This window comes from Electrophorus electricus, chromosome 1 (genome assembly GCF_013358815.1).
Source record: "Electrophorus electricus isolate fEleEle1 chromosome 1, fEleEle1.pri, whole genome shotgun sequence".
In the NCBI taxonomy this organism is placed as follows: domain Eukaryota; kingdom Metazoa; phylum Chordata; class Actinopteri; order Gymnotiformes; family Gymnotidae; genus Electrophorus; species Electrophorus electricus.
The window spans coordinates 2,067,501-2,080,042 of record NC_049535.1 but is presented as its reverse complement, the minus strand read 5'-3'; the positions used below and the strand labels follow the sequence as shown (position 1 = coordinate 2,080,042).

The 12,542-nt window shown below is 49.3% G+C and overlaps 1 protein-coding gene across 1 annotated transcript in view; it reads right to left on the bottom strand.

Annotated features, from left to right (window-relative positions):
- The window catches only part of zfhx3 (zinc finger homeobox 3), a 129,994-nt gene that overhangs the window by 8,211 nt on the left and 109,241 nt on the right, over positions 1–12,542 (bottom strand). The window contains exons 6-7 of the mRNA XM_027007437.2: positions 4,554–4,693; positions 3,818–4,018 (exon numbers count right to left, since the gene is read on the bottom strand). Of these exons, the coding sequence (XP_026863238.2) occupies positions 3,818–4,018; positions 4,554–4,693 (341 nt within the window). The remainder of the gene's footprint in view (positions 1–3,817; positions 4,019–4,553; positions 4,694–12,542) is intronic.

Sequence of the window (12,542 nt, the reverse complement as noted above, 5' to 3'; positions counted from 1 at the left end):
ATTTGCCATTTCAGGAATCTGCACTTTGATCACTGATGGTGTTTTGTCACAAGCTGGGGAAGTTCTGCTGAAGGCAATTAGTGTGATAGGTCTGAGTGGCTTCCTCTTCTTCCTCTGGCCAGCCAAACAGCTTATTAGGGGGCCTAATTAAATAATTCCTTCTCCCCATACAAAAAACCCTGGGTAATTTAACCAATGTCAATTTAAGAGTGGTCAGTATTACCACATTCCAATTAATCCTCAGTGCTCATAAAAGGGTTTTTAAGACAGAATATAATTTCAAATATCCAGTGCACATAAAAAAGGTAAAATAAAACAGAAAACAATTTACTTCTTGTACAACAGTTAAATCCTTTTCAACTAATTTAATTAGAACATTTTAAGGTGCAAATAATATTGATTAGAACGTGCACAGTTGTACCAACATTCGTCTCAGTTTTAAGAGGTTTACGTCAATCACGTGTGAATGACGGTAACATTTCCGCTTTTTCAAGCATAGCTTCTCTTCTTTCTCGGTAATTCTTGATGACCCCCCCCCCGGAAAAAAAACATAAAAATTCATCAAATGCACTCGTTAACGAGCCCCTATTTATTCATCAAATGCACTCATTAACGAGCCCCTATTTAAGGATGATCAGTGATCGAGATTGGAAGAGGCCAGGAGATGAAGCACTGTCTGTTTCACCTTCCTTCAATTAACTCCCCAAACAGAACAATCAGGCCGGCGACACACTCAGCATTTCAATTCCCCCACTCTAGAAATCACCCCCCCCAACACCCCCTCCAATCCCTGCTGTCCCTCTAGGTTTAGGCTTCTCTGTGCGTCACTCCCTCAGTTTCATCCTCAGTAGGCCATTCTTGCACCTCCCTTCGTGTTTCTGAGCACCTGCATGCCTGATTAAATTAGAAGAGGTTTTTCATAAAAAGAGTATCTTACATCAATGAAAGTGAATACTGGGTTCTGAATGAGGAATGCTGTATTCTAAAAATTATATTACACCTGTTACTCCTAGTCTCAGCTGCAAAAAGATATTGTGTTTCCCATGCACTTCAACCATGGTCATGTGTAAAGGAATGGTATGTACGAAAAATTCTATGACAAACATAGTGCAATATACCGATCGCAGCTATACTTTTAAATCACGAAGGGATGACTGCTGTTTTTGTTCGACCCTCTCTAACATATAATAACACTCCAGCACTAACAGACGCTGTAAAACACACGAATACGACACGTGGAAGAGACGCCCGCAACACAACAGACGCCTCATAAAAGCAAGGCTGTCAGCCCAGAGTCGTTCAACTGCACAAAGGACACAGTCCTTCGGCTAAAGCTAGTTAGTCAGGCTCAAGGTTGTGCAGACCTGTTACAGGCAGTCTCGTCCAGTGCAATGTGATTAGCGCCTTCGCGTTCACACTGGGAGAGGAGCGCCGTCATTTCATTTCGCCTTTTCTTCCCCGCCGCGCTCCTTTTCGAAGCAAAAGTGGTAAATTAACGTGACCGGAACGGAAAGTTGCGAAAGCAAAACACACCAGCGATTTACATTACAAAGTGCGCCATTCCTGGGCTGTGGAGAGCATCATTAAGTGACGAGAGAAAGCACAGCGAGCGTCCCAAGGTCACATTTAATTTGGACGGCCTAATTGGCAAACACAGTTCCAAATGGCCATCATCTAGCCAGACTGAGAATTAATGAAGCACAATTATTTTCATTCCCCCTATCTAAGGCAGACAGAAAATGAGACAGAGAGAGAGAAAGAGAGAGAGAGACAGAGAGGGAGAGAGAGAGGGAGAGTGAGGAGGAGAGACTAAATAAATAGAGCGTCTTGTGTGTCTTTGTGCCCCGTATGCAAGAAATAAAAGTCACCGACTTCAGAATTCATTGGGAGTTCCAGGCTGACATGTGAAAAGGGGTACAGTACCCCTCCCCAACCCACCAACCCCTGCCTGCCTACTTGTAAAAAGGTGCTGGATTTAATGTGCATTGTATTAGCTGTATTCTCTCATGTGTCACTCTTGCAGGGCGCCCAGTGCCTTATCATCTCTATAAAAGAGAAATTATTGCTACCTGCTTCTAATATCGAGTCCACCATTTGATTCCAAGCTCAGCAGCACAGCTGGCTTAACGGCGGAGCCGAGCCCCATTTCCCTGAGTGATTGGTCAGCCGGCAGTTCACCTCCACGGGCAACCGTAAACATAATTATTTCACCATCGCAGATTTGGATGAAAGAAGGAAATGATAAAAAAGAGGCGGGCCGTAAAGGCGGTGCAGTAACGGCACTCTGTAGCGCTGATGGGAATCGCAACAGAACAAGGCGAGACGTCGCGAAGGAGTTGAGAGGAGGAGGTTGATGGAGACCTTGGTGCTCAGGGACTGTGGAGCTGGTGGCAAACGCGTTCAGATGGATGATGTAAGCGTCACGACTTTATATGTAAGAGGATGAGACAGTAAGATCTTTGCTGCCCTCTGAATGAAAGGTGCGCCACAAACATGGCACATAAAATCTCTTGACAACTACAAAAACTGCTCATGTTGTATGACGTGTATTAGATCCACTGCTGCTTTTGGTATTCATATCCAAATAATTGTATTTGCACAAACTAAACTTGCATTTCATTAAAGCGTTAACAAAAAAAAAAAATACTGTTTATCAAATTCCATTTCAACTGTGCCCCAATTCCTTGAATACATTAATGATCGGAGCACTTCGGAATAGCAGTAGAGTGATCAGGGACAGTGTAGTGGGATATCTGGAGGGCAGATAGAGAAACCGAGCGGCTCAAACAAGAACAACGGTGCCTTTATCCCTCATCTCCTCACTCCACCCTCGCTCCCCCCGCTCTGAACTAACTGTTAATAACATAATGAAACAGTCAAAAAGGCTCATCATCAACGGGCAAGTCGGCGCAGCCGCTCAGGCGGAGTCTCGCCCACCTAACGCCGGCCTCTCGCCCCGTTATAATTGACTTGCAGTGAGTCAACAGGCGCCCCGGGGGCCATTTCACAATGAACCATATCCGCTTGTGTTTTGATTAAGCCTCAAATGTCATCAATTAGGGGGAAGGAGTTGGCCCGGACGGCCTCTGCTTCGCCGAGGCGAGGCGATGCCGTGAGTCAGCCTCGTCCGGCAGGGGTGTGGACTCCTCACGCGATCACCACAGAAGACCTTTGTGCGCAAGCGCCCAGCCTTCAGCACAAACACACAGACTAAAGGCAGCACTGGGGAGGCTGCGCCTGCCGCTCGGACTGTTGACGACCGCCCTCGCACAAGTGCGGGTGTGCACCAGGGGCTTTTGTTAAGACCCACTGCTACTGTTGAAGGGATGAGCATTATAAAATCTAACGGCATGACACTCGGCCTAATGCGCTGCATCTGGGGTAGCGGCATGCTGTGTAAGATCGTGTGTATCTTGTGTTCCGGTCTTACACTGGGGCCAGAGGAGGTCAGAAAGAACAGACTCCACCTTCTGGAGCCGAATCTAGAACCAGGCTCAAATACCCCAGCCAGTCCACAGAAGGGCAAAGCAACACAGTGCTGCTTCAGTAAAGGCAGCAAATTACATCGTGTTTAAATCACACAGTGGTGATTAAACTGTATAAGAAAGCCATTATGGAACACAACCACTCAACAATGGGACGGTTTTTTAAATAGAAGCAAGTAGTGGGACTTTATCTTCCCAAAAAAAGGTCTCTTAAAATGCAATAACAACCTGATGAGATTCAGGAAGGGTGATCTCCAAGATACCCGACACAGACACGCACGCACACACACACACACACACACACACACACACACACGGACCAGGGCACTCACGGTGGCTATGAGCTTGTCGACGCAGTCCGGCGCCACACTGTGGAGGTGCGTGAGGTGGAACTGCAGGTGGACCTTGTTGTTGAGCATGTCCTGGCACAGGGGACATCGCAGCATGGGCTGCACAGAGTGCTGAGTCATCACGTGCATCCTCAGACGGTTCAGGTCCGTGTTCGTGAACTTGCAGTAGGGGCACTGGTACATCTGCCAGGAGAGAGACAGACAGAAGAGAAAGAGGGGAGAACAGAAAGAGGGGAGAAGGAAAGAGAGAGAAGGAGAGAGTTATGAGCCTCTCGAGCGGAGTAGCTGAGCTGCAGTGTGCCAGCGCAGGCTTCTCCCCTCCTGTGTCGGGCACAGTGGCTTTGCCAACGTGATTTGGCACGCGCTTCAAAGGCCTCTCGAGTGTCGCACATCATATCGATTTTCCACCTTTTGCACAATTAGCGAAGCAACATCAGCAAAAATTTTAAAAAGAGGGAGAAAATCTTCAAGGAAAAAAAACAAAAGCGCGCATAATGGAGATGAGATGAGGATGGTTCTCTATGCATACCGCAGTGCTTGGCGGGTTCTGTGCATGCTGCAGATATTCTTAATTAACAGGGGAAAGCAACGAGCTGTTACACGCCTCCAGATGTTACACTGGCAATGGGTTCAAGAAGTGGTGACTCAGAAACATGGAGGTGACTGTACAAGGCTTGTACGGGACGCCTGTGCACACCTGCACGGGCGACTCGCTCACCTGCTCACTGGTGCTCTTCTCCGCCGTCCTGGGACGTTTGGAAGAGAGGGGGCTCTCGGAAACCCCGGCCCTGGACGGAGGCCTCTTGGAGGGGATCGGCGACTCCGTCTGATCCCTCCCTGACTGGCTGGTTGCTGCAGCTGTCCGCCCGCACGTAGAAAGGAAAAGAAAAAAAAACACCCTTGACTCAGTATGAGGCACAGACCTGAGCGTCAACAGCAGTACACGACACAAGCATGCGCATCAGGAACAGGGTCAGGCCAGGGAGTGACCACACTGGTACCTGCCCTCCACCTCCACAACGCTGCTCCCCTACTCCTCTTATCCCATGGAGCGGAGAGGCCACGCGGTCTCTTTGACTGCCTGCACCGGTCTTGGCATGTCCAGGTGCCAGAAGTCAGAGTAAACATCCTCAGAAACTAGAGGGTTCGGGTTACAGTTCGGGTTCTGTGCACCCACTGGTGCGGCTGTCTGAGGCGTCACCCCGCCTGACGGATCCACCAAAACTGAGGCGAGGCCGATACATCCAGTCTCGGTGCACTTTATTACGGTTAGGCAGAGGGTCGGTTCAGTGTGAGCTGGAGATGAGAGGAGGTTGAGGAGGATGAGGAGGAGAAGAGGAGGGGAGAGGAGAGGAGATGAGGAGGAGAAGAGACTCCTGTGCTGAAAGTCCAACTGGCTCCAGCTCAGAGGTGCAACGCTGCAGCGCCGTTGAACAGAGGATGTGAGAGAGGAAGGCCAGGAACCTTTACACGGAGCCCCTCACTGCGTCGGCTACGGACCGCCACCGGAGACTCTAACGTGCTCTTCTAGCTGGCAGACCGTTACAAGTGGCTAATCCTTATAAACGCAGCCCGCACGGCCATTAAGAATGTGGCGCGCCGATCCACCTCTCCGTCTGCACAGAACGGGGCTGATAGCCCAGCTAGCCAGCAAGACTCCACACTACACTGCCTAGTCTCCACCTGACGGAGGGGCGAAGGAGGGGTGAGAGAGGGAGGGAGAGAAAGAGGAGCCGAGAGAACCAGAGAGGCTCAAGACAGAGGAGTAGAAGTTCAGTTAAGCTGGGGGCTCGTAAAGGAGCTAAATCCAACCAGAGCCAGAGGAGCGAGACTCCGAGTAGCCCTGCATCTGGGCCTCCAGAGGGAAAAAAACCACTGTGAAACTTAAGACGCCATTTCTCTCTCACCGGCCCTTAACGAGGCCATAAAGAGTTAAATTTGGACTGATTTGTCCAGTACTGGAAGGGCAAATTGAGAGTGGGAGTGTGTGTGTGTGTGTGTGTGTGTGTGTGTGTGGCAGAGGGGTAGGTTGGGGTTGTGCTAGGGGTCTGGGTTAAGGAGGGCTGACCATGCTCCTTCTGCAGACATTAAAGTGTCAGGCCCAATCAGGGCAGGGGCAGGTGAGCACTGGACTCAGCAGGGCCGGTTGGTACTGGGAGAACAGCCTGACACAGCTCCCACTGGACAGCGCAGCCTTATTAGTGTCCAGTCACTGCCAATCCCATTAGACACGTCCACCAATCCACAAAGGAAATGTTAACCAAAGGAGCCTCCCATTCGCTGCCATTAACCTCCATGCGGCATCAGGGCACGGCCCTGACACTTCGTGATCCATTCCAGACTGTCCTAACCCCCCAATCCCACCCCCTCCCCCTGTCTCTCCTCGATGTGTTGCTCGTTCGACCTCCTTGGCTACGTGGAAACTCTGGCTCACGTGCAGGCACGTGTGTCAGCTCCAAGCTGTCAGGGACAGGGTGCTTCAGTGGCACCCAGCAAGGACGCGGGGCTGTCCAACACTCCCACCGTGCCCGGGCCACGCGACAAACACGGGTCTGAGGTCAGAAAGGCCTGCCAATGGCGAGCTATCGCAGATAACGGGTAACGCGAGCAAAACACAACTAAACACGGCATCCGAACTTCACGTTTGACAGGTGTGAATGGTTTCTGAACAGACGGAGTTTGCTGGAACACAGAGAACAGGACGAGAGAAAGCGTGTAGCCGTCCCGCCGGGTGGAGCCGAGCTAGCCTTGACCCTTGACCCCTGCCTGACACCCTCATGCACTACGAGTACCCCGTAAATCCGATCAGCTGTAAAAAATAAGGGGTGTGGGAGAAAACAGCCACTAACTGCCTCCAAACCGCCGTGACTAAAGTCTCACCACCGCATCCATGTTTTCTGTTGAAACCCCCTGGAACGAAAGGGGCAGTCATAACAGAGACAGAAGTTGTTGGATCATGTGGGGTGTGTATATGTGTGTGTGTGTGTGTGTGTGTGGGGCATGGTTGTGCTGGCACATGAACAGCACTGATCAGGGTCAGATCCACTGACTGAGACCAGGACCAGAACATGTGCCTTTAGCAGAAGGGTCTTTCCTCTTGTGCGTTCTCCTATAGGAGCTAGCTTGTGTGTGTTGGGTTCGGGACAGTGAGATCTGGAAGAATAGTGAAAAATGATTTAAAAAAGCCTAAAATAATAGCAGAAGCTCATACACAAGGATTGCCCTTACACAGGCGGCAGTAACGAGGAAAGTTTCACTATGTTTACTTCCAATGTGTGTGAGGGAGGGTCAGCAAATCACAACCATGTGCACGGCTGAGGGTCGCCCAGGTGCACGGCCGAAGGCAGTGCACTGAGGGACAGGTTCACCCACGCCCTCCTTGTCCTGCAGAGTCCATTCAAATGTGCCACTCTGCACTGATGCTGACCTCTGCATGAACACAGGCCTCTCACACCTAGACACGCTCAGGACTCTCTCCTGACAGCATGAGAGCCAAGCGAAATGGGAAAAAAGCCTCAAGAGTCAATTAGGTGATTATTAATTCATGGGCTTTTTCCGTAAACGGCAGCCCTTTGTGCAGATGAGTCCCGTAAGTGAGCTGAGCTTTGGCTCCTGCTTGCACCTCCTGGAGCTGGGCTGCATTTCTCAGCCAAAATGCTGTGTGTGTGTGTGGGGGGGGGGGGGGGGGTTAGTCAGCGCAGAGAGCCTTGGATCTGTGAAGCAATTAAAAGTGTGTGTTGTGCTTTCAAGAGTGCACTTGCTGAAAAGAGAGACCACGACACGCCTGCAGAGAAGGGCTGCACACAGACCACGCAGCACTAGGACCATGCAGAATCCTGCGCTCCGAACATCATCCAGGAACACCCAGCTGTCCGAGTGGCACCACGGGGGAGTTGTAGAGAGAACAGACTTGTGTGTCCCTGCACCTCCGACTCCTCCATGACCCACCAGGCTTCCTCTGGTTCATGCCTTCTTGCCCTGTTCTCCATTCACAACTCACCGGGGGCAAAAAAAAAAAAAAAGCCTACCCCCACCAGGCCAGTTTTCAATCCCCTGGCAATTTAACCATTAACATGGAGAAGAGGGTTTTACCCCCAACCCCTACCAGTCATTTACTTTGAATAGGAAAGTTCACAGAAAAAGCCCCTCCCCCAGGTCTCCCCCCCACCGGTTCTCTGCACCCATCTCTTATCTACAGGTCTCTCCAGTGTCTCCAGTGCCCTTAGCGTCAGAAGGCTGTGTTGCACTCCACCTAATATTTCTCAGGTAATTACTCCGCATCCATTAATTTCAAATAAAGACAATTACAAGCAAAGCCTCATGAAGAAGGAAACTGCACAGTGAAACTCATCATGATGCACCATCCTTGGTGTATAATCCTCCATTAAGGGAGAACCACAGGCTACATCTGGAAAGGGAGCTGCCCGCATGGGCCAGTAGGCACAGCAGAGCCAAAGCTAAACAGGAAAGGAAGCAATTAAAAGCAGGTAGTAATTAGTGGACGAATTTTTAATCTCCTGGTGTCTGTGCAATGGCTGGGATTTCACCTTTTGAGTTCACACACACACACACACACACACACACACACACACACACACACTCCCACACACACACACACACACACACACACACACACACACAGAGTGAGGTTTTTCCATTATAATAAAGGCATTTTACAGACAAATAATACTTTAAAAGACATCTAACAATTTATCCAATGACTGGTTTTAAAAATATTTGATATGCAAATGCTAATTTAACATTTTTGGACACAGAAACAGATTAATAGTGCAATAATAAATAGTTAATTTACACTTATTGGTTTCTTTCCCAAAATAATTTAAGCTTAAAACACTTACAGAAAAATGCACTAAAGGGAACCCAACAGCACAGACAAGTTCTCTCTTCACATTAGTAGTTTAGTTCATCTAATACTCTGCTAATAGTGAACCATATTTATGTAGTCAGACTACTGTACCAACACATATGTTTACTATGATTATAACTCAGCAGTATTTGACGTCGCACAACCTCACAATATCTCCTGTAAAGTTTAGCGATGGACAGCAGAGCCGTAAGAGCACTGGATGAAGCACGTCGTGCAGTACCAGCTCTCTGCATCCAGGGGATGCTAATGTGCTAATGCACATCTGTGGGACTTTTTGGAGCAGCTATGCTCCATTTGCCCTTCTGCTTGTCTTTTTGTTTCTCACTCACCAGCTTTGTTCTATGCCCAACCACACACACACACACACATGCACACGCATACGCACACACACACACACGCACACACATACATGCGCACACATACATGCACACACACGCACACTCCCCTGTGTATCTAATCACCAGGACTCATACATTTAAGTAAATATATATAAGAGGGAAGACATGGGCCCAACTTGGCTGGTTGCTGTGGGCGTCACAGCAGGTGACCTGTGCTGGAATATTATTTTCCCTCCCTCTCCAGCTCCAATAATTTGAAAGTCCAGGACAAAGTGTGTGTGTGTGTGTGTGTGTGTGTGTGTGTGTGTGTGTGTGTGTGTGTGTGAGAGTGTGTGTGTGTGTGTTTAGCAGGGGGAGAATTATTCATAAACCTCAACTGCTGAGGACTGCAGACTAACCCACCATACAGAAGCACCTCCCCATATATTTATGTTAAACACGTCAAATCATATTGCTGCAGCTCCCCCAAGCCCTTGAGCATATTAACAATCCCACTTTCTCCCTCTCTCCCTCCCTCTGCTCCAGGTTTAGTCATATTGTTAGCATCTCCCCGCCGGCTTTAATAAAGGAGGGTCCCCCCAGTCCGGCCATACCTCTCCATTTTCCTAATGCTGCTTCTGATTGGTGAGTGGGATGGGGGGGGGGGGGGGGGGTGCAGGCTTGGGGTGGCCTTCTATAAATATTTCATACTACCACTAGACACCAACCCCGATGCTTATTGGGAAGGTGGTTAAATTGCAACATCTGTCATCACAATATTTATTGCTTAAATAAGTAATGATTTCCATGCACAATCTATGTTTCTGCAGTTCTCTCTCTGTCTGTGGGTCTCGGCACCTTTACTGCAAATAATCACAAGGCCCTTCTGTCTTCTGCCTTCCTCGCTTTCTGCTTGTGTGTTTTTTCGGAAGTGCCTGTGTGTTTGAAGACAAACAAACGCAGCCTCTTAGCAGTTAACACATGCACACTCCACGCGGACCCCCGCACGTCTCTCTAAACACCTTTAATGAGTTGTGAGGAGGCTCCGTCAGGCAAAAAAGAGAGGCTTCATACTGACGGCAGCTTTAAAAAAGAGAGGCTTCATACTGACGGCAGCTTTAAAAAAGAGAGCCTTCATACTGACGGCAGCTTTAAAAAAGAGAGCCTTCATGCTGACGGCAGCTTTAAAAAAAGAGAGCCTTCATGCTGACGGCAGCTTTAAAAAGGAAGATGTTGCCTTTTTCTCTGTTACTACCCCCCCCCACACACACACCCCCGATGCTTACTATCTGACAGTGACTGCCCCACTCACCCACCCACTACTCCCTGCAGGGGGCGCCGATGCTATCTACCTGACAGCGAGTCATTTGCAAAGCATCTGCTGTGTTCCAGCAGTCCAGCAATGTGGAGCGAGACTAGAAACTTCTAGAATCTTAACGATGGGGCCTAAATAACAAGCCTGAGACGAGACGCCTGGCGCTCGCGCTCAGATGTGCCTCTAAATAGCAGGTTAGCCCGCTCTCTGAAGCGGCTCGCTCCCAGCAGGCACCGGCACACGCACGGCTCCAGCCAAAACAGGAGTGCCTGCGTCTTCCGAAGGTGGTCCCCCCGTTCTCCTCCCCACCGGCCAGGGTTAAGGAGCTCCTCTACAGACGTCACAGGCTGCGCCGTGATTCCGTCATTCAAAGAAGCGAGTTATAAATAGAAGAAATGAGGGAAGGAGAGGGGGATAGAGGGAGAGAGAGAGAAAACTCCAGATTCCGTTCAACAGTGCCGGTATGTGAGATCACAACACAGTCGGGATTCTCACCTCAACCCTTGCCCCCCCCCCCCCCCCCCCCCTTTTCTTCAGACATCAAACGGCACCCTAGACCTGGCTCACTAATGCACAAGCTATTTTTAACTAAGTGTTTCTAATATGCTGCTGGGAAGCATGTGAATTTTTCATATGCAAGCACGTCTTTTCTTTTGTGAAAACACAGAAACACACTTATTTGGTGATTAGCGACTGACAGGGGGAAGGAATTGAATATTCTTGTATCAAATTGCAATGCCTTTCAGAAACAGACACGGGGACCCTAATGGGAAGAGTCGTCCTCGCCGGCACCACAGGTACGACTGAATTATTAATCACGCCGCTCATTTTAATGCTTTTTAAAGTGCTTTATTTTGATGTGTTAAAATATACTTTTAGCCATTTTTCAGAAAGCCATGCATACGATTATTCCAACCCATCAAAGTGTACTGCCACTGGTTCAAAGAGCACAAACAACTTAGCCTCATTTAAAATAAAAGTTGGAATATCAAAGACATTTTTATAAAGATCTGGCTTCAAAGATTTGGCAATGAACTTTTTTTTTTTTCTTCCTGCCATACTTTCTGAATAAAACACGAACCCCGACGCCGAAGATCTGGATTGTTTAGTTTCTAATTTTCTTTCGAGCGGCTCTGGTGTCGACGGGGGACAGGGCTTTACTCTGGAGCCTCCCGGGTCAAGCAGTTCCACCGCTCTCGCACTCGCGGCCTCTGCCCCTACGCTTTATTCAGGCTCGGAAGAACCAAACAGCCCTCCCAAACATGCGCGCACACACACACACACACACACACACACACACACACACACACACACGTGTGTGTTCACCATTTCTTCCACGCTTGTTTTTCCATCATGGGGGTTAACATTCCCAGTTACATAAGCGCGCGGAACGTGTCGAGCCGCTGGGCTCACGGTACCTGTCTGAAATCACGGCTAACACAGAACAGTCCAACACTTGTTAAGATGCGAGTTTGTAGACATGGAGACGTGATAAGGAGGATGTGGACAGTTCAGACTGAGTTGCCGTTTAAGACGTGCCCGATTCAGCTCGCTACCTGGCCTTTAGGAAATCAGACAAACAAACAAACAAACAAAAACAAAACCAGCACACCGCAAAAGGGGGATAACAGCTAACTGCTAACCAGACTGAACTTGCTATGGAACAGTAATATTAGAAATCTCCCTTTATGATGAGCATTGATCATTTTATCAATTAATCATGGTCCGATTAAGTCGATCAGGAGCGCAGATAGTTTCTCTGGGACGTCTAAGTATGTTTATGGTCTGTTGCGAAGGGTCTCCTGACCGGCAGAGGCGCTCTATCGCAGCAGGCTGAAGAACTCAGGCCCTGGTACCCTTAGCTGTGGTCCCACACCCCCCTGAGGCCTTGGCCCCCGCTCAGGCTGCCCTGGGCCTGGCCTCCCTGCTCAGACACCTCCCACACGCACCCCCCAGCCCCCCCACCACCTCATATGGGGGGAAACCAGATTTACTGCCTGATCTGCCCCCTTTACCCCGAACCACACCCCTCCATGCAACATGACACCTGCACCTGCCACCCCCAAACACCACTGCCCTCCTCTCCCTGAAAAATAGCCCTATCTGAGCATTACTCGGTGTGTGTGTGTGTGTGTGTGTGTGTGTGTGTGTGTGTGTGTGTGTGTGTGTGAGTGAGTGTGTGTGAGT